The following is a 23193-nucleotide window of genomic DNA, read 5'->3' as shown; positions in this document are numbered from 1 at the left end:
ATTGGGCAAAAATTACCAAAATTCTGTAATTTGACCTTAAAGTATAATATTTTGACCTTGAAAATGACCTCAAGCGGTGTTGAAAATAACACTATTGAACTCGCCATCCTCAAAAACCCTAATATGAAATCCAACATAGTGTTTCTAGCTTCTCTAGAAGTCATTTAAGCCAGGACTCAAGTTAATCATTCAGACTCAAGTTAAAAACCCCGAGATCGTCAGTTTCCAGTCCTTTACTAAAGGAGTCTATGGATTCATCAACAACAAAAAAGTGCAAAAAAACAACGTGTAACACGTTTAGCCTAAAGATGCTCATTTTTGCCCCTAAGGACCTGAACTAGAACGCACTTTTCCTTTATTTTATAAAGAATTACATTCATGCAATGCAATGAATTTAATTAATTAGTTAGTTTGTCCAGAAAATTATTGTGCATGTAGGGGCAGGTCAGCACATATTGTTTGTGAGAAGTTAAGGGTATTTTCATCCATAAAAAACTCCAGAAAGAAACAGACTGACCGACAAACACTTATCCCAGACAACAAAATCCGTCACGTAGAATCAATGTAAAAATGACAGATTTTGCTATCTGGGTAGCAAACATCCTGAGAATCAAGACAACGTCCTTCAATGCAAATCTTGATAACAGCTTAGCTGGAAAACTATGTCAAAAATGATTGATTGAATCTTTATCCTCGGACTGGGAAAGCTTCTTGAAGAGCTTAATCCTGGCAGTTTCGCATACTTGTAGAGGCTTTGAATCACTGACACAGGCCCGGTCACCGAGATTGACAGAGTGAAGTTTCCGATTGTTGAAGTCTTGTTGCCGAGGAACTATTCCATCCATTAGATGCCGCTGAATGGAGAGCAGTCCTTAACGTGCATTGCTCAAGCGCACACCCCGAGAGTCGAACCAGCGACGCTTGATCGTGAAGCTTCTTCGTTCCAGAAGTGACGCGCTAACCAATTGAGCCATCGGGTAATATTGTAGAAATAAATTTTCGTTTCTTTCTATGCGTGTGTAATTTGTTCCTATTTGGAAATGGTTTTCCGCGCGATAGGGGCAAAAATTTTTTTTGCGCGGAGGGGGCCCTCCGATCTAAAAGTGCCCCGGGCCCCCCCATTAGCTAAATCCGGCCATGGTCACACCCTTTTATAAACAACTCAAAATTAATCTTCTGGAATGCAGAAGGAAGCCCACTTGTAAGTAATTCAGAATTTGGGCAATAAAACAAAAACTTTTTACTTATAGGCTACATCATGCATATGAATTTGCTTGAGTTCACAAAATGTCAACAGCTGAAAAATTCTGGAGATACCAGGAATTGAACCCGGGACCTCACACATGCAAAGCGTGCGCTCTACCACTGTGCTACATCCCAACTTTCGACAAGGATGGGATTCGAACCCATGCGTGCAGAGCACAATGGATTAGCAGTCCATCGCCTTAACCACTCGGCCACCTCATCTTTCATAAACGAGTGAGAGTACCAACAAAATCTTACGTTCAATGTTTTCAAAGTTCTTTGTAACTTAAGTGTAAAGTTATTGTAAAATGTAAACTACAAAGCTTGTTGCAATAGTTTGGGATATCCTGTTGGTATACATTTTCCTCTTTCTCTGGCTTTATTCTCACTTTCGCTTAAGTCGCCGGTGCAGATTGGAGTCATCCACCTCATTCAGTCAGCAGAATTTCCTTCCTTCATTCCTATTATTTCCATATCTTCTTTCACACAATTTCTCCATCTTCTTTTCGGCATTCCTCGCCTTCTTTTATCAACTTGCAATTGTTTTATTCTTTTTTCGATAACATCTTCGTCTGTCCTTACGACTTGAACCAACCATTTAGTCTCTCTCAGCTTATCTTCAAGCTTTCCGACTTGAATTCTTTCTCTGATGGTTTCATTTTTTACTCGGTCCTACTTTGTCAACCGCAGAGACCATCGCAACAGTTTCATTCTTGCCACTTGCATTTCCCTATCTTTTCGTCATGGCTATGCCGGCGGCCCATACATCATTGCTAGTCTTACATTGTTTTTACAGTTTCCTCTTCAGCTTTCTTGGCACCTTTCTGTCACACATGGCTCCTGATATTTTCTTCCAATGCTCCCCATCCTGCCTGGCATATCTTATTCACCTCTCTGTCACTCGTTCCGTTCTCATGAATTGTCAAACGAAAAACATTAAATTTGTAAAACCTTTGAGGGTAATGACTTGAATGTCCTCTTCAATCAGTTTTATTTGATTACCGAAAAGGCTTATTTCTAAAGATTCCTTACGAACATGTAAAGTTGCACATTTGGTTTACTTTTCTAAGATTCGTCGTCATTTTGTATAAACATCTCAAGAATGTAACAATTGCATTGGATTCTTCCAATATCGTGCAAGATGTTGTAGCGGGGTGGTTGAAGCGATACACTGCTGATCCATTGTGCTCTGTACGCGTGAGCTCGAATCATATCCTCGTCAAAAGGGCGTGAGGATGTAGCTCAGTGGTAGAGCGCACGCTTCGCATGTGTGAGGCCCCGGGTTCAATCCCCGGCATCTCCAACTTTTGTTGCATATTTAAATTATAAATGCATTATCTTGCAGACGACTTGTTGATTTGGTGTTGCTTTTTCAACAGAATGTTTGAAAAAAGAATACGATCCAGATATAAAATTAATCTTCTGGAATGCAGAAGGAAGCCCACTTGTAAGTAATCCAGAATTTGAGCAAAAAACAAACAATTACCATTTGCTTATACATCATGCACATGAATTTGCTTAAGTTCACAAAATGTCAACAGCTGAAAATTTCTGGAGATACCAGGAATTGAACCCGGGACCTCACACATGCAAAGCTTGCGCTCTACCACTGAGCTACACCCCCACATTCGACGAGGATGGGATTCGAACCCATGCGTGCAGAGCACAATGGATTAGCAGTCCATCGCCTTAACCACTCGGCCACCTCGTCTTCCATAAACGAGTGAGAGTACCAACAAAATCTTACTTTCAATGTTTTCAAAGTTCTTTGTGACTTAAGTGTAAAGTTATTGAAAATTGTAAGCTACAATCCTTGCTGCAATAGTTTGAGATATCCTGTTGGTGTACATTTTCCTGTTCGTCTGGCTTTATTTTTACTTCCAGTGGAATCGCCGGTGCAGATTGGAGTCATCCACCTCATTCAGTCAGCAGGATTTTCTTCCTATACTCCTACTATTTTCATATCTTCTATCACACAATTTCTCCATCTTCTTTTCGGCATTCCTCGCTTTCTTTTATCAACTTGCAATTGTTTCATTCTTTTTTTTTGGATAAAATCTTTGTCTGTCCTTGCGACGTGAACCAACCATTTAAGGCGTGTCTCTCTCAGCTTATTTTCCAGCTTTCCGACTTGAATTCTTTCTCTGATGATTTCATTTTTTACTCGGTTTTACTTTGTCAACCCCAGAGACCATCGCAATAGTTTCATTCCTGTCACTTGTATTTTCGTTTCTTGTGTTTTTATCATGGCTATTGCATGCGTCCCATACATCATTGCTAGTCTTACATTCTTTTACAGTTTCCTCTTCAGCTTTCTTGGCCCCGGGTTCAATTCCCGGCATATCCAACTTTTGTTGCATATTTAAATTATGAATGCATGATCTTGCAGACGACTTGTTGATTTGGTGTTGCTTTTTCAACAGAATGTTTGAGAAAAGAATACGATCCAGATATGAAATTAATCTCCTGAAATGCAAAAGGATGCCCACTTGTAAGTAATCTAGAATTTGAGCAAAAAAACAAACACCTTTTGCTTATACATCATGCTTATGAATTTGCTTAAGTTCACAAAATGTCAACAGCTGAAAAATTCTGGAGATGCCAGGAATTGAACCCGGGACCTCACACATGCAAAGCGTGAGCTCTACCACTGAGCTACATCCCCACTTTCGACGAGTATGGGATTCGAACCCATGCGTGCAGAGCACAATGGATTAGCAGTCCATCGCCTTAACCACTCGGCCACCTCGTCTTCCATAAACGAGTGAGAGTACCAACAAAATCTTACTTTCAATGTTTTCAAAGTTCTTTGTAACTTAAGTGTAAAGTTATTGTAAATTGTAAGCATACAATCCTTGCTGCAATAATTTGAGATATCCTGTTGGTGTACATTTTCCTCTTCCTCTGGGTTTATTTTTACTTCCAGTGGAGTCGCGGGTGCAAATTGGAGTCATCCACCTCATTCAATCAGCAGGATTTTCTTTCTATACTCTTATTATTTCCATATCTTCTGTCACATCATTTTTCCATCTTTTTTCGGGATTCCTCGCTTTCTTTTATCAACTTGCAGTTGTTTTATTCTTTTTTCGATAAAATCTTCGTTTGTCCTTGCGACGTGAACCAACCATTGAAGGCGTGTCTCTCTCAGCTTATCTTCCAGCTTTCCGACTTGAATTCTTTCTCTGATGATTTCATTTTTTACTCGGTCCTACTTTGTCAACCCCACAGAGACCATCGTGACAGTTTCATTCCTGCCGCTTATATTTCCCTTTCTTGTGTTTTCATCATGGCTATTGCCTGCATCCCATACATCATTGCTAGAATTACATTGTTTTACAGTTTCCTCTTCAGCTTTCTTGGCACCTTTCTGTCACACATGGCTCCTGATATTTTCTTCCAATGATCCCCATCCTGCCTGGCATCTGCCACCTCTCTGTCGCTCCTTCCGTTCTCATGAATTGTCGAACGAAAAACATTAAGTTTGTTAAAACCTTTGAGGGTAATGACTTGAATGTCCTCATCAATCACTTTTACTTGATTACCGAAAACGCTTATTTCTAAAGATTCCTTACGAACATGTCCATTTGCACATTTCACATTTGGTTTACTTTTCTAAGATTCGTCGTCATTTTGTATAAACATCTCAAAAAAGTAACACTTGCATTGGATTCTTCCAATATCGTGCAAGGCGCTGTAGCGGGGTGGTTGTGGCGATACACTGCTGATCCATTGTGCTTTGTACGCGTGAGCTCGAATCATATCCTCGTGGAAAGGAGGTGGGAATGTAGCTCAGTGGTAGAGCGCACGCTTCGCATGTGTGAGGCCCCGGGTTCAATCCCCGGCATCTCCAACTTTTGTTGCATATTTAAATTATAAATGCATTATCTTGCAGACGACTTGTTGATTTGGTGTTGCTTTTTCAACAGAATGTTTAAGAAAAGAATACGATCCAACAATAAAATTAATCTTCTGGAATGCAGAAGGAAGCCCACTTGTAAGTAATCCAGAATTTGAGCAAAAAACAAACAATTACCATTTGCTTATACATCATGCACATGAATTTGCTTAAGTTCACAAAATGTCAACAGCTGAAAATTTCTGGAGATACCAAGAATTGAACCCGGGACCTCACACATGCAAAGCTTGCGCTCTACCACTGAGCTACACCCCCACATTCGACGAGGATGGGATTCGAACCCATGCGTGCAGAGCACAATGGATTAGCAGTCCATCGCCTTAACCACTCGGCCACCTCGTCTTCCATAAAACCACTCGGCCGCTTGTATTTTCCTTTCTTGTGTTTTCATCATGGCTATTGCCTGCGTCCCATACATCATTGCTAGTTCTGCATTCTTTTTACAGTTTCCTCTTCAGCTTTCATGGCACCTTTTTGTCACACATGGCTCCAGTTATTTTCTTTCAGTGTTCCCATCCTGCCTGGCATCTGTCTTAGCCTCGGGTTCAATCACCGGCAACTTTTGTTGCATATTTAAATTATAAATGCATTATACTGTAGACGACTTGTTGATTTGGTGTAGCTTTTTAACAAAATGTTTGAGAAAAGAATACGATTCAGATATGAAATTAATCTTCTGGAATGCAGAAGGAAGCCCACTTGTAAGTAATCCAGAATTTGAGCAAAAAAACAAACACCTTTTGCTTATACATCATGCATATGAATTTGCTTAAGTTCACAAAATGTCAACAGCTGAAAAATTATGGAGATACCAGGAATTGAACCGGGGCCTCACACATGCAAAGCGTGCGCTCTACCACTGAGCTACATCCCCACATCCGACGAGGATGGATTCAAACCCATGCGTGCAGAGCACAATGGATTAGCAGTCCATCACCTTAACCACTCGGCCACCTCGTCTTCCATAAAAGAGTGTGAGTACCAACAAAATCTTACGTTCAATGTTTTCAAAGTTCTTTGTGACTTAACTGTAAAGTTATTGAAAATTGTAAGCAAAAAGCTTGCTGCAATGGTTTGAGATATCCTGTTGGTGTACATTTTCCTCTTCCTCTGGCTTTATTTTTACTTCCAGTGGAGTCGCGGTGCAAATTGGAGTCATCCACCTCATTCAGTCAGCAGGATTTTCTTCCTTCACTCTTATTATTTCCATATCTTCTGTCACATCATTTCTCCATCTTCTTTTCGGCATTCCTCGCTTTCTTTTATCAACTTGCAGTTGTTTTATTCTTTTTTAGTTGTTTTATTGTTTTATTCTTTTTCCTTCGTTTGTCCTTGCGACGTGAACCAACCATTTAAGGCGTGTCTCTCTCAGCTTATCTTCCTGCTTTCCGACTTGCATTCTTTCTCTGATGTGTTCATTTTTTACTCGGCCCTACTTTGTCAACTCCAGAGACCATCGATACAGTTTCATTCCTGCCGCTTGTATTTCCCTTTCTTGTGTTTTCATCATGGCTATTGCCTGCGTCCCATACATCATTGCTAGTCTTACATTGTTTTTACAGTTTCCTCTTCAGCTTTCTTGGCACCTTTCTGTCACACATGGCTCCTGTTATTTTCTTCCAATGCTCCCCATCCTGCCTGGCATCTTTCCTGGCCCCGGGTTCAATCCCCGGCAAATTCAACTTTTGTTGCATATTTAAATTATAAATGCATAATCTTGCAGACGACTTGTTGATTTGGAGTTGCTTTTTCAACAGAATGTTTGAGAAAAGAATACGATCCAGATATAAAATTAATCTCCTGGAATGCAAAAGGATGCCCACCCTTTAAGTAATTTAGAATTTGAGCAAAAAAACAAACACCTTTTGCTTATACATCATGCACATGAATTTGCTTAAGTTTACAAAATGTCAACATCTGAAAAATTCTGGAGATACCAGGAATTGAACCCGGGGCCTCACACATGCAAAGCGTGCGCTCTACCACTGAGCTACATCCCCACATTCGACGAGGATGGAATTCGAACCCATGCGTGCAGAGCACAATGGATTAGCAGTCCATCGCCTTAACCACTCGGCCACCTCGTCTTCCATAAAAGAGCGAGAGTACCAACAAAATCTTACTTTCAATGTTTTCAAAGTTCTTTGTGACTTAAGTGTAAAGTTATTGTAAAATGTAAACTACAAAGCTTGTTGCAATAGTTTGAGATATCCTGTTGGTGTACATTTTCCTCTTCCTCTGGCTTTATTTTTACTTCCAGTGGAGTAGCCTGTGCAGATTGGAGTCATCCACCTCATTCAGTCAGCAGGATTTTCTTCCTATACTCCTATTATTTCCATATCTTCTATCATACAATTTCTCCATCTTCTTTTCGGCATTCCTCGCTTTCTTTTATCAACTTGCAATTGTTTTATTCTTTTTTCGATAAACTCTTCGTTTGTCCTTGCGACGTGAACCAACCATTTAAGGCGTGTCTCTCTCAGCTTATCTTCCAGCTTTCCGACTTGAATTGTTTCTTTGATGATTTCGTTATTTACTCGGTCCTACTTTGTCAAACCCATAGAGACCATGGCAACAGTTTCATTCCTGCCGCTTGTATTTCTTTTTTTTGTGTTTTCATGATGACTACTGCCGGCGTCCCATAGGCCTACATCATTGCTAGTCTTACAATCTTTTTACAGTTTCCTCTTCAGCTTTCTTGGCACCTTTCTGTCACACATGGCTCCTGATATTTTCTTCCAATGCTCCCCATCCTGCCTGGCATCTGCCACCTCTCTGTCGCTCGTTCCGTTCTCGTGAACTGTCGAACAAGAAACATTAAGTTTGTTAAAACCTTTGAGGGTAATGACTTGAATATCCTCATCAATCACTTTTACTTGATTACCGAAAAGGCTTATTTCTAAAGATTCCTTACGAACATGTCCATTTGCACATTTCACATTTGGTTTACTTGTCTAAGATTCGTCGTCATTTGGTAGAAACATCTCAAAAAAGTAACAATTGCATTGGATTTTTTCAATATCGTGCAAGACGTTGTAGCGGGGTGGTTGAAGCGATACACTGCTGATGCATTGTGCTCTGTACGCGTCAGCTCGAAGGAAGCCCACTTGTAAGTAATCCAGAATTTGAGCAAAAAAAACAAACACAATTTGCTTATACATCATGCACATGAATTTGCTTAAGTGCACAAAATGTCAACAGCTGAAAAATTATGGAGATGCCAGCAGTTGAACCCGGGACCTCACACATGCAAAGCGTGCGCTCTACCACTGAGCTACATCCTCACATTCGACGAGGATGGGAATCGAACCCATGCGTGCAGAGCACAATGGATTAGCAGTCTATCGCCTTAACCACTCGGCCACCTCGTCTTCCATAAAAGAGTGAGACTACCAACAAAATCTTACTTTCAATGTTTTCAAAGTTCTTTGTGACTTAAGTGTAAAGTTATTGTAAATGGTAAGCTACAAAGCTTGCTGCAATAGTTTGAGATATCCTGTTGGTGTACATTTTCCTCTTCCTCTGGCTTTATTTTTACTTCCAGTGGAGTCGCCGGTGCAGATTGGAGTCATCCACCTCATTCAGTCAGCAGGATTTTCTTCCTTCACTCCTACTATTTCCATATCTTCTGTCACACAATTTCTCCATCTTTTTTTCGGCATTCCTCGCTTTTTTTTATCAACTTGCAATTATTTTATTCTTTTTTGGATAAAATCTTCGTTTGTCCTTTCAACGTGACCCAACCATTTAAGCCTTAAATTGATTTGATTTGACTTGATTTATGACGATTTTTGCATTACTTCTAAATGCTGCACCAGATATAAGATGATGCATAAATATGATGCAACTGAAACAATATCTGAGGCATTATTTTGAAGTAATGCAAAAATGGTCGTAAATCAAGACTGGTCTTAAACTTTTTGCCACAACTTTATGTACCTTGTGACGTCACAGCGAACAGCGTCACAGCTTGATGCGCGCGAGACCTCTTAAACGGGTATCAAACAAAAGCGGCCTTAGCGAGACGAGGGCAACAAACTTTGGATTTTTTTGCTAAAACGCATGTTGTACACAATGACATCACGCTGAAACAAAAAACTCGTAAAAAGTTAATTTGGGTTTTCCCGCCCTTTAAGTTCACAAAACGTCAACAGCTGAAAAATTATGGAGATGCCAGGAATTGAACCCGGGGCCTCACACATGCAAAGCGTGCGCTCTACCACTGAGCTACATCCCCACATTCGACGAGGATGGGATTCGAACCCATGCGTGCAGAGCACAATGGATTAGCAGTCTATCGCCTTAACCATTCGGCCAATTCATCTTCCATAAAAGAGCGAGAGTACCAACAAAATCTTACTTTCAATGTTTTCAAAGTTCTTTGTGACTTCAATGTAAAGTTATTGTAAATTGTAAGCTACAAAGCTTACTGCAATAGTTTGAGATATCCTGTTGGTGTACATTTTCCTCTTCCTCTGGCTTTATTTTTACTTCCAGTGGAGTTGCCGGTGCAGATTGGGGTCATTCACCTCATTCAGTCAGCAGGATTTTCTTCCTATGCTCTTAATATTTCCATATCTTCTGTCACATCATTTCTCCATCTTCTCTTCGGCATTCCTCGCTTTTTTTTATCAACTTGCAATTGTTTTATTCTTTTTTCGATAAAATCTTCGTCTGTCCTTGCGACGTGATCCAACCATTTAAGGCGTGTCGATCTCTCTCAGCTTATATTTCAGCTTTCTGACTTGCATTCTTTTTCTGATGATTTCATTTTTTATTCGGTCCTACTTTGTCAATCCCAGAGACCATCGCGACAGTTTCATTCCTGCCGCTTCTATTTCCCTTTCTTGTGTTTTCATCATGGCTATTGCCTGGGTCCCATACATCATTGCTAGTCTTACATTCTTTTTACAGTTTTCTCTTCAGTTTTTTGGCACCTTATTGTCACACATGGTTCCTGATATTTTCTTCCAATGATCCCCATCCATCCTGGCATCCTTCCTGGCCCCAGGTTCAATACCCGGCATCTCCAACTTTTGTTGTAACCTATCTTTAAATTATAAATGCATTATACTGCAGACGACTTGTTGATTTGGTGTAGCTTTATCAACAAAATGTTTTAGAAAAGAATACGATCCAGATATAAAATTAATTTTCTGTAATGCAGAAGGAAGCCCACTTAAAAGTAATCCAGAATTTGAGCAAAACAAACAATTACCATTTGCTTATACATCATGCACATTAATTTGCTTAAAGGGGGGGGGGGAACCCAAATTAACTTTGCGAGTTTTTTGTTTCAGCGTGATGTCATTGTGTACAACATGCGTTTTAGCAATAAGAAAATCCAAATTTTGTTGCTCTCGTCTCGCTAAGGCCGTTTTTGTTTGATATCCGTTTGCAAGGTCTGGTTGATGCATAAATAAGATGCATGCATAAATATGATGCAACTGAAACAATATCTGATGCATTATTTTGAAGTAATGCAAAAATGGTCGTAAATGAAGACTGGTCTTAAACTTTTGGCCACAACTATATGTACCTTGTGACGTCACAGCAAACAGCGTCACAGCTTGATGCGTGCGATACCTCGCAAACGGGTATCAAACAAAAGCGGCCTTAGCGAGACGAGGGCAACAAACTTTGGATTTTTTTTTGCTAAAACGCATGTTGTACACAATGACATCACGCTGAAACAAAAAACTCGCAAAAAGGTAATTTGGGTTTCCCGCCCTTTAAGTTCACAAAATGTCAACAGCTGAAAAATTCTGGAGATACCAGGAATTGAACCCGGGGCCTCACATATGCAAAGCGTGCGCTCTACCACTGAGCTACATCCCCACATTCGACGAGGATGGGATTCGAACCCATGCGTGCAGAGCACAATGGATTAGCAGTCCATCGCCTTAACCACTCGGCCACCTCATCTTCCATAAAAGAGTGAGAGTACCAACAAAATCTTACTTTCAATGTTTTCAAAGTTCTTTGTAATTTAAATGTAAAGGTATTGTAAATTGTAAGCTACCAAGCTTGCTGCAATAGTTTGGGATGTCCTGTTGGTGTACATTAGGTAGGCCCAGGGCCTCCAAGAGCCCTGCCGGGCCCCGGTGCAGATGTTGCTGCCGGGCCCCCCAGCGCGACATGTCGCGTGATATCTCACAAATCACAAGCAAAATTTGCGGTGCGTGTTAATCCACAAGGCCAATGCATACATGGTGTTCCGCACAGTGTTTTTATTTTAAAACCAGATCTATTTAAAAAATAATACAAAGAATACATTAGGTTAAAGTATTAACACTCCACTATTTCACAAAGAATGCAGTATTGTAGTGGTGTTTATGACTTTAAATTCACAGATACACACTAGTTATACACAAAGATAAAAGGCTGTGGCTATAGTTACACTATGTAGTGTAAATATAACCTCAATAGCGTTGCCAGATAAGGAATTCTGCTCTAATTTGAGGAAAAGTTTATAGCTGTTGAAAACAAAAACTTGTATTTTGGAATTTTTTTTTTAGTCATTTGCAAAGATCAAAACCCTAACCTTATTCCTAACTCTAACCCTTACCTTACCCCTTCCTAACTTTAATCCTAACTCTGGCAACACCTGATTGTAACAATGGCAAAAAGTGGGTAAAAATAGCCACTTTGAAGATAAAAATGGCAACACTATCCGGCATGGCTGACATACATATGTGTGCAACTGTGCATACTGCATACAGCTTTACATTAACATACCCTACAATATCATTTCTGACCTTAAAATCAGCAGAGACCAGGAGACTAAACTTGGATGAATGCATTGCTATTGTTCATGACATTAAGAAAAACCAACTTTATTTCAGGATCAATAGGCAGCTTCTTATTTTTACTCCTTTAGTTTTCTTTGCTTGTTTGAGTGAAACTGCATTCACGCACGATTGAGGGTCACTTTCTCTTCATTTCTACAGCAAGTGGTCAGTAGAAACCAAAGTTGAATATATTTATATTTTCAAGTCCTATCAATGTAAATGCACCTACCTACATCTATCACTATACTATGTATCGATACATTTACAAATACCCTGCATAACGACAGAATGGCTGTTTTGAGCCAATATTTACACTGTTCCTGAAATTCAAGAGTAAGATTGGATTGGCCTGGCTGGAGAAGACTGCTAAAAAATAAATAGTGAAAACAAACGAAAAGGAAAACTTCAACAAAACAAATATTTGTTTATATACTAAGCATATTTTTGAAAATCAACACCTTTCTGCAGTGCTGAAAAAGGAAGTTGCATTGCAATTAGGACACTTCTGATTCTGTCTGTAGTTGAAAGAAACTGTAGGCCTACTTCAACAGAAGTAAAGATCTATGATTTTTACTCAGAAAATCACACTTTCACTAATCTTTTAACTTTTTTTCGAATTTTGTCAGACTGTTATGACATTTGGCCCTGCTACAAGGACAAAATTATTTTCCAGCACTGCTTCCACGAAACTTGCTTGCATTCCAATACAGCAAAATCATTCAACAAGTCCTAAAAACTCAAAAATACTGTAACTGTCTCAGGCTATATTAGAGAAGTTCCATGATTTCAGTACATGTAATTAGTATCATATCCAAAACAAAAAAACACTTGAGCATTTTTGTACTGAAAAAGTGACAATAACGACTTCTTGCTAAGCAATTCTAACAATATTTCAATACTTTTTACTATTTTCTGAACTCTTAAAATATCACACTAAACAAGATTATACCTATACAACTAAAATTGTACCAGTTCAACATGATTACACATAACTGTCACTGCTTGCTTGTGTCATAAATTGACAAGATGTCAGAAAAATGCATGAAATACCTTCTGTGTAATGACTGTAACCTAACCTGATCAATCAATTGTTTATTAAAACATACCGTACACACCCAATATTCACATTAAAACACCCAGACTAACACTGAAATTAAAACATTGAAATAAACTGAAATATTCATTCACACTGCAATATGTGTTTTCTGTAGTTTTTTAAAAAAGAATGCCCATGGTGGGCCCAACTGAAATACGAAACTAACATAAAAAATAATATTTCATGCAAAATCGACCTTAGCACGCAAATTTAAACATTTTTTCAGGCCCCCCTGAAAGTAAAAAATTGAAAATTCTGTAGTCATAAAAAAGAGCATACCCATGAGGGGGATCAATCAAAATACGAAACTAATATAATGTAGGCCTATATACAGTAAAAACAATATATTATCGACCTGAGCACGCAAAATTTAACATTTTGTCGGGCCCCTTGAACTAAAAAAGTTGAAAATTCTGTAGTTTTGAAAATGGGCATACCCATGAGGGGGCCCAAAGTCCAATCGAAATATGAAACTACCGGTAATATAAAAAACAATATATAATGCAAAATCGACCTGAGCATGCAAATTTAAACATTTTGTCGAGCCCTTTAAACTAAAAAAATTGAAAATTTTGTAGATTTGAAAAAGGGCATACCCATGAGGGGCCCAATTGAAATATGAAACTACCGGTAATATAAAAAACAATATTTTATGCAAAATCGACCTGAGCACGCAAATTTAAACATTTTGTCGGGACCTCTGAACTAAGAAAATTGAAAATTCTGTAGTTTTGAAAATGGGCATACCCATGAGGGGGGCCCAATTAAAATATGAAACTACAACCGGTAATATAAAAAACAATAATTTATGCAAAATTGACCTGAGCACGCAAATTTAAACATTTTGTCGGGCCCTGTGAACTCAAAAAAATTGAAAATTCTGTAGTTTTGAAAAAGGGCATACCCATGAGGGGCCCAAATGAAACACAAAACTAATATAAAAAAAACATTATTTTATGCAAAATCGACCTGAGCATGCAAATTTAAACATTTTATCGGGCCCCATGAACTCAAAAAATTGAAAATTTTGTAGTTTTGAAAAAGGACATATGCTACCCATGAGGGGGGCCCAATCGAAATACGAAACTAACATAAAAAACAATATATTATGCAAAATCAACCTGAGCCTGCAAATTTTAACATTTTGTCGGGCCCCCTGAACTCAAAACATTAAGAATTCTGTAGTTTTAAAAAAGGGCATACCCATAAGGGGCCCAATCAACATACGGAACTAATATAAAAACAATATTTTATGCAAAATCGTTCAAATCAACTTTAACGCGTGAATTTAGACATTTTGTCGGGCCCCCTTGAACTCACCGGGCCCCGGTGCAATGCACCGGTTGTCCCCCCCTCTTGTGGGCCCTGGGTAGGCCTACCATATTTTCATCGCCTAAAAAGAGGACACGTTTCGCCAGCAAGTAGAATTTTATGTTTGAAGAATCTTTTACATGTGTTTAGATCATTAAGGCCTACTGTATAGGCCTACGTAGCAAAAGTTACCAAAGAAAACAGATTGACTGAACGTTTAACTTATTTTTTCACATTTTTAGTGCTTCCTTAAGACAACAAATGATTTTATATTTTTAAGAGTCAGCAAAAAGTGAAAAAAGACCTAATTTTTAGACAGTTTCAGTCAGATAGCAATGATCGCAAAAAATGTGACAAATCAGGCACGACCTCCAGGTCAAGCCTTAACTTTTTTTCAACAAGGAATGGTCAGCCTTAACAAAATTGTTAAATTATTTGCAAGAAATATGACTAAAACAGTAAGCTGCATATTACCGTTAAGATGCTAAAAACGACATGAACTAAAAAGCTGTTCCTTTCCTTGCAAAGCTGTAGGCCTATCCATGCCACGATTTCCTTTGTTGTAGGTTAGGTGTTATATTAGGCTATACACATTGCACTTTTAGACATTCGTTTCGATTTGTTCAAGTACCAAACTGAGTTGGTAATCAACAAGATCTACCAGCGTTGTATCAATATAAAACGTATGTAGCCTAGGTGAAAGAATAATTTTTTGTAAAAGTGTGAGAATGGCCTTTGAAATGTCATTTAACATCTTACAGTGAACCAGGCAATGAAAGTTCAACAACAGTTCCATACATTGCGCCAATTTCTTTTAGAATTTATAAATCAAAATGCTATTGCTACATTGGTAGGCCTATAAAAAATGTTTAGAAAACAAATAGCCTACAAGCTGTCGCTGAAAAGTCATCAAGCAATATAATCCCGTTGAAAATATAAGCATGAAAACCCAAACTGTCAAAAAAGAGGACATTTGAACATTTTTTAGTGTCCTCGGAGGACAATTCATTTTTCTTGAAAAAAGAGGACAAATCCTCTTAAAAGAGGACATATGGTAGCCCTAACAAATGTACATTTTTCTCTTCCTCTGGCTTTATTTTTACTTCCAGTGGAGTTGCCGGTGCAGATTGGGGTCATCCACCTCATTCAGTCAGCAGGATTTTCTTCCTGTAGGGGAGAGTGGGGAGGTTTGAGCCACTGGGAGGTTTGAACCATGGCTGTTATTGCGGATACCATAAAAGTAGAAATGACGTAACTATGTCTGTAGACAGAGGAAGTAAAGTGATTCCAAAGCATGTCTACGTTAGAGCGATAGCAGCAGCGATTTTAGCGCAAGCAGGTTAGAACTTGTTTTCCTTGCAAAAAGTAAATTTTAGGAATTTCAGTTTGTAGCTGCATGCCATCTTCGCTGTTTTACTTAGGCAATAGTTAATACTACCATGAGTAGTCCTATCTAAAAGGTGTTTAATGATGCTGGCAAATGCTCTGTAAGTGAAAGATTTAATAGCTGATTAGACAAGTTTCTTAAAATGGTGGCAACAGGGAGGTTTGAACCAGTTGATTCGGGAGGTTTGAACCGGTGGCTCAAACCTCCCAGAAGAAAATAAGTTTTAGTAGCTTCTTCTGAAATAGTTTGCGGTCTGTAGTAGTCAATGTATTGTAAGTCTAGTGCTTTAGTATGCATTTGGCTACTTGTAAATAGGCTATACAGTCTATGTTAACTGTAGTAATATTGCGAATTGCTTACACAGGGTATTCCTATTGGCCACAGTAAATTACAAGCATTAGTTGAATTTAAGTTTTTATTTCCATCACTATGCCTCGCAAACATGTTAGAACTACAAGCCACGCATCAGCCACTCGTGAGGAGATGTTGCTTGCTTTGGAGGAAATAAAGAATGGAATGTCGATCAGAGAAGTTGCCAAAAGAAGACATATTAACAGGACCACTTTAGGTCGCTATTACAAAGAGTGCAATCGTCCTGGATCTGATAATGGTAGACTCTCAGAAAACATTGGCTATAATAGAACGAAGGTAAAAAGTCTGGTGTTTCCTTGGGAGTTGGAAAGTCTGCTCGCACAGCACATAAAAGACCTGGACGATAGATTTCACGGACTCACACGCACCAAATGCCGTGAGTTGGCTTTCAGTTTGGCTGACAAGAACAACATTCAGATGCCAAGTAACTGGGTGGTTTCTAAGATGGCAGGTTTGTTTTATTTTAAGCCTATGTTGTTTAAAAATTGAATGAGACTGTTCACCAGGCATTTAATTCAATAACATGATACGCTCTTCTGGTGTAAAATAAGCAAAACTATCACAAGGTGTTTTTAGTGATAATCTGCATTTATTTTCCGACGTTTCGTTAATCAGACACGATTAACTTGTTTATTAATTCTGTGTGGAAAATTGTGTAGGCTACGGTAGCACATTGTAGATCACATTGGTTTGTTTTTTCGACATTACTCAACACACACCACCTCTCAATTCTTTCCCATAAACTTTTGCAGGAATTGACTGGTTTGAAGGTTTCAAGGAGAGACACCATCTGACATGTCGTAAACCAGAAGCGACGTCTTTAGGAAGAGCGACAGCTTTCAACAAAACAACTGTTGGGGAGTTTTTCGACAACCTTGGAAGAGTTATGGACAGGTCTCGTAACAATAGCCTAACATTGCTTTGTACTTAGCAATTCTTATGATCTGAAAAAGGCTTCATTGTATCGTTTTGTGTTTTAGGTACAACTTTGCTGCAAGTAGAATATACAACCTTGATGAAACAGGTGTCACAACCGTGCAAAGACCAAATCATATCGTGACAACGAAAGGAAAAAAACAAGTTGGTTCTGTGACATCTGCAGAGAGAGGAGAACTTGTAACAGTTGTATGTGCTGTCAGTGCTTCAGGTGTTGCCATTCCCCCCATGTTTATCTTTCCAAGAGTAAGATATAAGGAGGAATTTGTTAGACATGGACCAGCAGAATCCATTGGAGAAGGTACCAAATCTGGGTGGATTAACGAAGAAAAATTTTTGGTCTACTTGAAACATTTTGTGAAGCATAGTGGTTGTTCCCCCTCTCAACCTGTCCTCTTAATTCTCGACAACCATGAGTCTCACGTTTCTTGGGAGGCTGTGGAGTTTGCTGATAAAAGTGGCATTGAATTGCTGACTTTGCCTCCTCACACTTCTCACAAACTTCAACCGCTTGATAAATCAGTGTTTGGGCCATTTAAAGGCTATTACAACCAGGCTGTAGATGGATGGATGCGAACCTACAACAACAAAACTTTTCGGATTTATGACATTCCACAATGCGTTAAGGAGGCTTTTTTAAACGCTATGACGCCAAGGAACATCACTTCTGGCTTTGCCTCTACAGGAATATATCCTTTTAACAAAAGTATATTCACAGACACAGATTTTGCCCCATCACTTCTGAGTGATAGACCAAATCCCCAAACAAGTACCTCCCATCAACCTGAAGTGAATGAAGCTAATGTTATGGCCGCAGTTCCCAACACTATTGCTAACCGATCAACTGATAATGCTTATTTCTTTGAAGGTGCGACACATTTACCCGTATCTTCATTGCAAGATCTCGAGGAATATCACGCCTCAGAAAGCTTCATACCACCCAACGAAGTTATTCCATTACCATCAAGCAAAACCCCAAGAGTTCAACGCAAAAGGAAACGAGTAAAAAGTCGGGTTCTCACAGAGACTCCAGAAAAACAGGCAATAAAAATTCAGCACGAAGAAAGACGTGCAAAGCAGGAAAAATTGCTCAGAAGAAAACAAAAAATTATTAGACCAAAGCCAAAGAAACCCCCCACAAAACGTGTGCTAGCTCTTAATGAAAGCTCAAGTTCTGATGAGGATGATGCAGTTCCTTTGGACGATATGTCAGACACAGCATCAGAGAGTGGAAGTAGTGTAAATGAAGAGCAAAATCCCAAAGAACTTGCTGTAGGAGATTTTGTTGTTGTTAAATTTAATACCAAAGAGAACACACGTCATTACATTGGCAAGATAGATGACGTGGGCACAATCGACGAGGAGCCTGAAGCTCGCTTCTTGCAAAAGGTTCCATCTACAAATAAGAGTGGAAAGCCATCATTTACATTCAAAGAAAATGATGAAGGGTCTTTTCCACGAAGCGACATAGTAAAAGTTTTACCCAATCCACAAAAAGCGGGAGGAACTGCAAGAAGGGAGAGCCATTTTATATTCAATTGTTGCCTGAAAGAGTTCAATTTGGAATGATAACATATTGATGTTGACAATGCTTAATTACTCTTACGAGACAGTTGATTGACAGTTACTGGTCGTTGTTTGTGTTGCATGTTTTTTATTATTTTTGTACTTATACCGCTGTAAATGTTTGAGACATCTTTTTCATTGATTATGATCGACAATGTCTGGAAATCATAGACAATGCCTGGAAGTTATCAACAATGCCTGAAAGTAGCTACTCTACAATGCCTGACAATCCCTGAAAATGCTCGACAACCCCTGAAAATGTTTGACAACCCCTGAAAATGTTCGACAATGCCTGAAAAAGTTCTATAATGCCTAACAAGCCTGTCAACCACTGATAATGATCGACAATGCCTGGAAATCCTAGACAATGCCTGGAAATTCCCAACAATGCCTGAAAGCAGCTACTCTACAATGCCTGACAACCCCCGAAAATGCTTCACAACCCCTGAAAATGTTCGACAATGCCTGAAAATGTTCCATGATGACTACCAAACCCGTCAACCACTGATATTGATCGACAATGCCTGGAAATCCTAGACAATGCCTGGAAGTCCTAGACAATGCCTGGAAATTCCCAACAATGACTGAAATTAGCTACTTTACACTGCTTGACAACCCTTGAAAATGTTCGACAACCCCTGAATATGTTCGACAATACCTGAAAATGTTCTATAATGACTAAAAAATCTGTCAACCACTGATAATGATCGACAATGCCTGGAAATCCTAGACAATGCCTTGAAATTATCAACAATGCCTGAAAGTAGCTACTCTACAATGCCTGACAATCCCTGAAAATGCTCGACAACCCCTGAAAATGTTCGACAATGCCTGAAAATGTTCTACAATGCCTTACAAACCCGTCAACCACTGATAATGATCGATAATGCCTGGAAATCCTAGACAATGCCTTTAAATTATAGACAATGCCTGAAAGTAGCTACTCTACAATGCCTGACAACCCCTGAAAATGCTCGACAACCCCTGAAAATGTTCGACAATCCCTGAAAACGTTCGACAATGCCTAACAAGCCTGTCAATCACTGATAATGATGGACAATGCCTGGAAATTCTAGACAATGCCTGAAAGTAGCTACTCTACAATGCCTGACAACCCCTGAAAATGCTCGACAACCCCTGAATATGTTCGACAATCCCTGAAAAGGTTCGACAATGCCTCACAAGCCTGTCAATCACTGATAATGATGGACAGTGCCTGGAAATCTTAGACAATGCCTAGAAATTATCGACAATGCCTGAAAGTAGCTACTCTACAATGTCTGACAACCCCTGAAAATGCTCGACAACCCCTGAATATGTTTGACAATTCCTGAAAACGTTCGACAATGCCTAACAAGCCTGTCAATCACTGATAATGATGGACAATGCCTGGAAATCCTAGACAATGCCTGGAAATTATCAACAATGCCTGAAAGTATAGTTAGCCTACTCTACAATGTCTGACAACCCCTGAAAATGCTCGACAACCCCTGAATATCTTTGACAGTCCCTGAAAACTTTCGACAACCCCTAGAAAGCTCCACAACCCCCCAAAAAACCGACAATGCCTGTGATAATGCCCGACAATGGGTATTTAGAGGTACCGATTTCAAAACAGGTTCATTTTTGTACCGACTGCTGTCTCAGCATTGATTGCAGCGACTTTTTATACTCGTATTTGTCACTATTTTTTTAATGTGTCCTATCATCAGCCGGCAGTTGCCGCCATGACACTGTCATGCTACGTAGGCTAATTACAACAACTTTTTATGCTCATATTTGTCGCTACTTTTTTCTTAATGTGTCCTATCATCAGCCGGCATTTGCCGCCATGACACTGTCGTAATTACAACAACCTTTTATGCTCATATTTGTTGCTATTTTTTTAATGTGTCCTATTATCAGCCGGCGTTTGCCGCCATGACACTGTCATGCAACATAATTTCAGCAACTTGTATGCCCGCATGCATCGTTTTTTTTATTTTTTATGTGTCTGAAGTGTTTATGTGTTACTTTCTAGCGGACACTAATCTGTATCAATTTTTTTTTCAGATGCGCCCATCAACACGGTTGCTGCAAGACTGGATGCGAGACTCCAAGGGACTTCAATACAGCACCACGATGATGTCACAACAAACTCACTGATGAGAACACTTCAACATGGCACCACAGCACCCCATGTTCTCCATGACTTGCACAGTCCTTCATCACATGCCTCAACCACGAGATGACTCCACGGAGATGATTTCTAACATGGCTGTCACGCTTTCTTTCTATCTCTTACCAGGAAAAAGACTTGGAAAGATTCAATGACGTAGTTTAATGGGTCAAACCGAAAAGCAGTCAATTAAATTCACGGATAGTTCTACTGGTGAAATGATATATAAAAACGCTTGAAGGACTCCAACGAATGGTTCACCACTTCCAACAATTAATCAAAGTAATAGTAAACAGCAATAGATTCCAATGCTTGCGACTATTGATCGAGTTTAACGTGATCCACTCACAGCTTCTCATACGATTCTAATTTCAATCAGAAATTATATTAGCATCAACTTTGCTTTACAGTACTCGTATTCAATACTTCCACTCTCGATCAACAATAATCTTTGCGTCTATTAACAACTGCTACTACTACAATAATGAACTCTCATCACCAACTCATCATAATACAACTCCCATAATAATAATCTCAGAATATAATCAGAATACAAACTACACCACTATTTATAGTTGGCTGTTCAGTCCAGTAACTTCGAGAGGGTTACATCATAAAGAACCATCGTTCGGTCACGTAGCATTTAAAAGGTAAACAACAGAAGTCTCTAGAAGGTCACGTTCGCAAGAAGATTCTTACATAATAACGATTTCGTAATCAGAGGTCCATTCGTAAACAACCTTGTGACATCATGACAAACGATATTGGCAATTGTGAAAACAACAGAACGTTCCAGATACAGAATAATCTAGAATTACGTTGCAGAACAACGACTTCACAATTAGAGGTTACTACTGGTCGTTGACCGATAATAACATACCGCTCAAGAATTCCATAATGAAAACAACACGCTTGTTGAAGATACAAAGCAAGCCATCGCGAGGCATTTGCACCTTGATTGTGACAATGGCAAACCCCATGTCTGGTAAACCCCACGGAGATGATTTCCAACATGGTAAACCCCATGTCTGCCGCTACTTCCTGCGACACAACCTTCGACATGCAATTGCTGCAAGTTAGGGCAATATAAGGTTTGACCCTAAAAAAATTGCAACAAAAGGTTTTTCAACTGATTTGATTAGTATTGAGTGTCAGTATTGACATATTCAAAATCTTAAGCGATCCAACTTTCGGAAAGTGGTTATTTTCAAGATGGCTTCCAAGATGGCCGCCAAACCATTAAAATAACAGTAAATTGACCATAACTCGGTCATCATATGATCAAATCATGTATTTTTGGTGTCTATATCTAGGTTTTATACCCTGTGAAGTCAATGAGACCATTCTCAGAATTGTTGAATTATCTGATAGCCTATAAATTCAATATGGAAATCCAAGATGGCCGCCAAACCAATAAAACAACAGTAAATTGACCATAACTCGGTCATTATATGACCAAAACACGTAGTTTTGGTGTCTATATCTAGGTTTTTATACCCTGTGAAGTCAGTAAGACCATTCTCAGAATTGTTGAATTATCTGATTGCTTATAAATTCAATATCGCAATCCAAGATGGACCAGGTGTGACAATAATTGATGCAGCTGAAAAACTGAAAGCGTTTTTAGCCAAGTTGCCGGTTTAGAAACGCAGATTGGAAGCAGGTAATTACGCTAACTTTCCAATGTTAGAAGATCTTATCTTGATATATGAAACTCAAAGAGAATGTAGGCCTGCTCTTTTGATCCCTATGAGAAAAATTTTTGCGCACACTTGGAAACCCTGCAAATTTTATTTCAACGTTATTTTAATTTAGAACACCTGCCGAACGAAGTTGAAACATGGATTCGAAATTATTTTCTTTTTGACTTGAACAACATTAGCGATGACGATCTCAGTAAAGATGACCTAATTGATTTGAGATCAAAAGATTTATGACGCATTGAATTTCATTCAAAAACTGTGGAAGAATTTTGGTGCTCACAATTGCAAACATACCCATTCTTGGCAAAGCAAGCAATTATTGTTTTGTTACCATTCATAACCACTTACCTTTGCGAGGCAGGATTCACAGCTCTTGTTACAATAAAAACTAAACATCGAAATCGCCTGGACGTTGAAGATGACATGCGTGTTGCATTGTTAAAAACTGAACCATAGTTCAGTCGTTTAGTTCAGGAAAGGCAACAACAGACCTCACAGTAAATTTGCTTACGTTGAAAAAGTTTCGGCATGGCACATTGGGTCACCTTAATATTCAATTAGGCTACTGCTGACATTTCTTGAACAATTCATTCATTTTCTTATTTGAGCAACTGTTTAATCCAGCGTTTTTTAACGGGGGGTGCTGGAATAGACTGTAGGGGGTGCTAAATGCAAGCAATATAATACCAAAAAATGCCATTTTACTTTTCTG

At 39.0% G+C, this 23193-nt stretch overlaps 1 protein-coding gene and 17 non-coding genes across 18 annotated transcripts; 3 read left to right on the top strand and 15 right to left on the bottom strand.

Annotated features, from left to right (window-relative positions):
* Window positions 1-1385: 1385 nt before the first annotated feature.
* Trnas-gcu (transfer RNA serine (anticodon GCU)) lies at window positions 1386-1467 on the bottom strand. The gene has a single exon. It is a non-coding gene; the product is annotated as a tRNA-Ser (tRNA).
* Window positions 1468-2476: 1009 nt separating this feature from the next.
* On the top strand, window positions 2477-2548 carry Trnaa-cgc (transfer RNA alanine (anticodon CGC)). Its single transcript has one exon. It is a non-coding gene; the product is annotated as a tRNA-Ala (tRNA).
* Window positions 2549-2797: 249 nt separating this feature from the next.
* Trnaa-ugc (transfer RNA alanine (anticodon UGC)) lies at window positions 2798-2869 on the bottom strand. The gene has a single exon. It is a non-coding gene; the product is annotated as a tRNA-Ala (tRNA).
* A 5-nt stretch (window positions 2870-2874) lies between these two features.
* Trnas-gcu (transfer RNA serine (anticodon GCU)) lies at window positions 2875-2956 on the bottom strand. Its single transcript has one exon. It is a non-coding gene; the product is annotated as a tRNA-Ser (tRNA).
* Window positions 2957-3838: 882 nt separating this feature from the next.
* Window positions 3839-3910, bottom strand: Trnaa-ugc (transfer RNA alanine (anticodon UGC)). Its single transcript has one exon. It is a non-coding gene; the product is annotated as a tRNA-Ala (tRNA).
* Window positions 3911-3915: 5 nt separating this feature from the next.
* Trnas-gcu (transfer RNA serine (anticodon GCU)) lies at window positions 3916-3997 on the bottom strand. Its single transcript has one exon. It is a non-coding gene; the product is annotated as a tRNA-Ser (tRNA).
* Window positions 3998-5023: 1026 nt separating this feature from the next.
* On the top strand, window positions 5024-5095 carry Trnaa-cgc (transfer RNA alanine (anticodon CGC)). The gene has a single exon. It is a non-coding gene; the product is annotated as a tRNA-Ala (tRNA).
* Window positions 5096-5421: 326 nt separating this feature from the next.
* Window positions 5422-5503, bottom strand: Trnas-gcu (transfer RNA serine (anticodon GCU)). The gene has a single exon. It is a non-coding gene; the product is annotated as a tRNA-Ser (tRNA).
* Window positions 5504-5964: 461 nt separating this feature from the next.
* Trnaa-ugc (transfer RNA alanine (anticodon UGC)) lies at window positions 5965-6035 on the bottom strand. Its single transcript has one exon. It is a non-coding gene; the product is annotated as a tRNA-Ala (tRNA).
* A 5-nt stretch (window positions 6036-6040) lies between these two features.
* Trnas-gcu (transfer RNA serine (anticodon GCU)) lies at window positions 6041-6121 on the bottom strand. Its single transcript has one exon. It is a non-coding gene; the product is annotated as a tRNA-Ser (tRNA).
* A 968-nt stretch (window positions 6122-7089) lies between these two features.
* Window positions 7090-7161, bottom strand: Trnaa-ugc (transfer RNA alanine (anticodon UGC)). The gene has a single exon. It is a non-coding gene; the product is annotated as a tRNA-Ala (tRNA).
* A 5-nt stretch (window positions 7162-7166) lies between these two features.
* Window positions 7167-7248, bottom strand: Trnas-gcu (transfer RNA serine (anticodon GCU)). The gene has a single exon. It is a non-coding gene; the product is annotated as a tRNA-Ser (tRNA).
* Window positions 7249-8450: 1202 nt separating this feature from the next.
* Window positions 8451-8532, bottom strand: Trnas-gcu (transfer RNA serine (anticodon GCU)). Its single transcript has one exon. It is a non-coding gene; the product is annotated as a tRNA-Ser (tRNA).
* Window positions 8533-9326: 794 nt separating this feature from the next.
* On the bottom strand, window positions 9327-9398 carry Trnaa-ugc (transfer RNA alanine (anticodon UGC)). Its single transcript has one exon. It is a non-coding gene; the product is annotated as a tRNA-Ala (tRNA).
* Window positions 9399-9403: 5 nt separating this feature from the next.
* On the bottom strand, window positions 9404-9485 carry Trnas-gcu (transfer RNA serine (anticodon GCU)). Its single transcript has one exon. It is a non-coding gene; the product is annotated as a tRNA-Ser (tRNA).
* Window positions 9486-10927: 1442 nt separating this feature from the next.
* On the bottom strand, window positions 10928-10999 carry Trnaa-ugc (transfer RNA alanine (anticodon UGC)). The gene has a single exon. It is a non-coding gene; the product is annotated as a tRNA-Ala (tRNA).
* A 5-nt stretch (window positions 11000-11004) lies between these two features.
* On the bottom strand, window positions 11005-11086 carry Trnas-gcu (transfer RNA serine (anticodon GCU)). The gene has a single exon. It is a non-coding gene; the product is annotated as a tRNA-Ser (tRNA).
* Window positions 11087-16117: 5031 nt separating this feature from the next.
* LOC145767172 (uncharacterized) lies at window positions 16118-18738 on the top strand. The gene is made up of 3 exons (XM_082578944.1): window positions 16118-16569; window positions 16871-17012; window positions 17099-18738. Exons 1-3 carry the CDS (start codon window positions 16176-16178, stop codon window positions 18621-18623), a joined length of 2061 nt encoding a protein of 686 aa, XP_082435070.1. The 5' UTR covers window positions 16118-16175; the 3' UTR covers window positions 18624-18738.
* Window positions 18739-23193: the final 4455 nt, after the last annotated feature.

Source organism: Aplidium turbinatum, chromosome 3 (genome assembly GCF_918807975.1).
Source record: "Aplidium turbinatum chromosome 3, kaAplTurb1.1, whole genome shotgun sequence".
Lineage (NCBI taxonomy): Eukaryota > Metazoa > Chordata > Ascidiacea > Aplousobranchia > Polyclinidae > Aplidium > Aplidium turbinatum.
The sequence above is the reverse complement of the archived record's forward strand: the minus strand, read 5'-3'. Positions and strand labels throughout refer to the sequence as shown.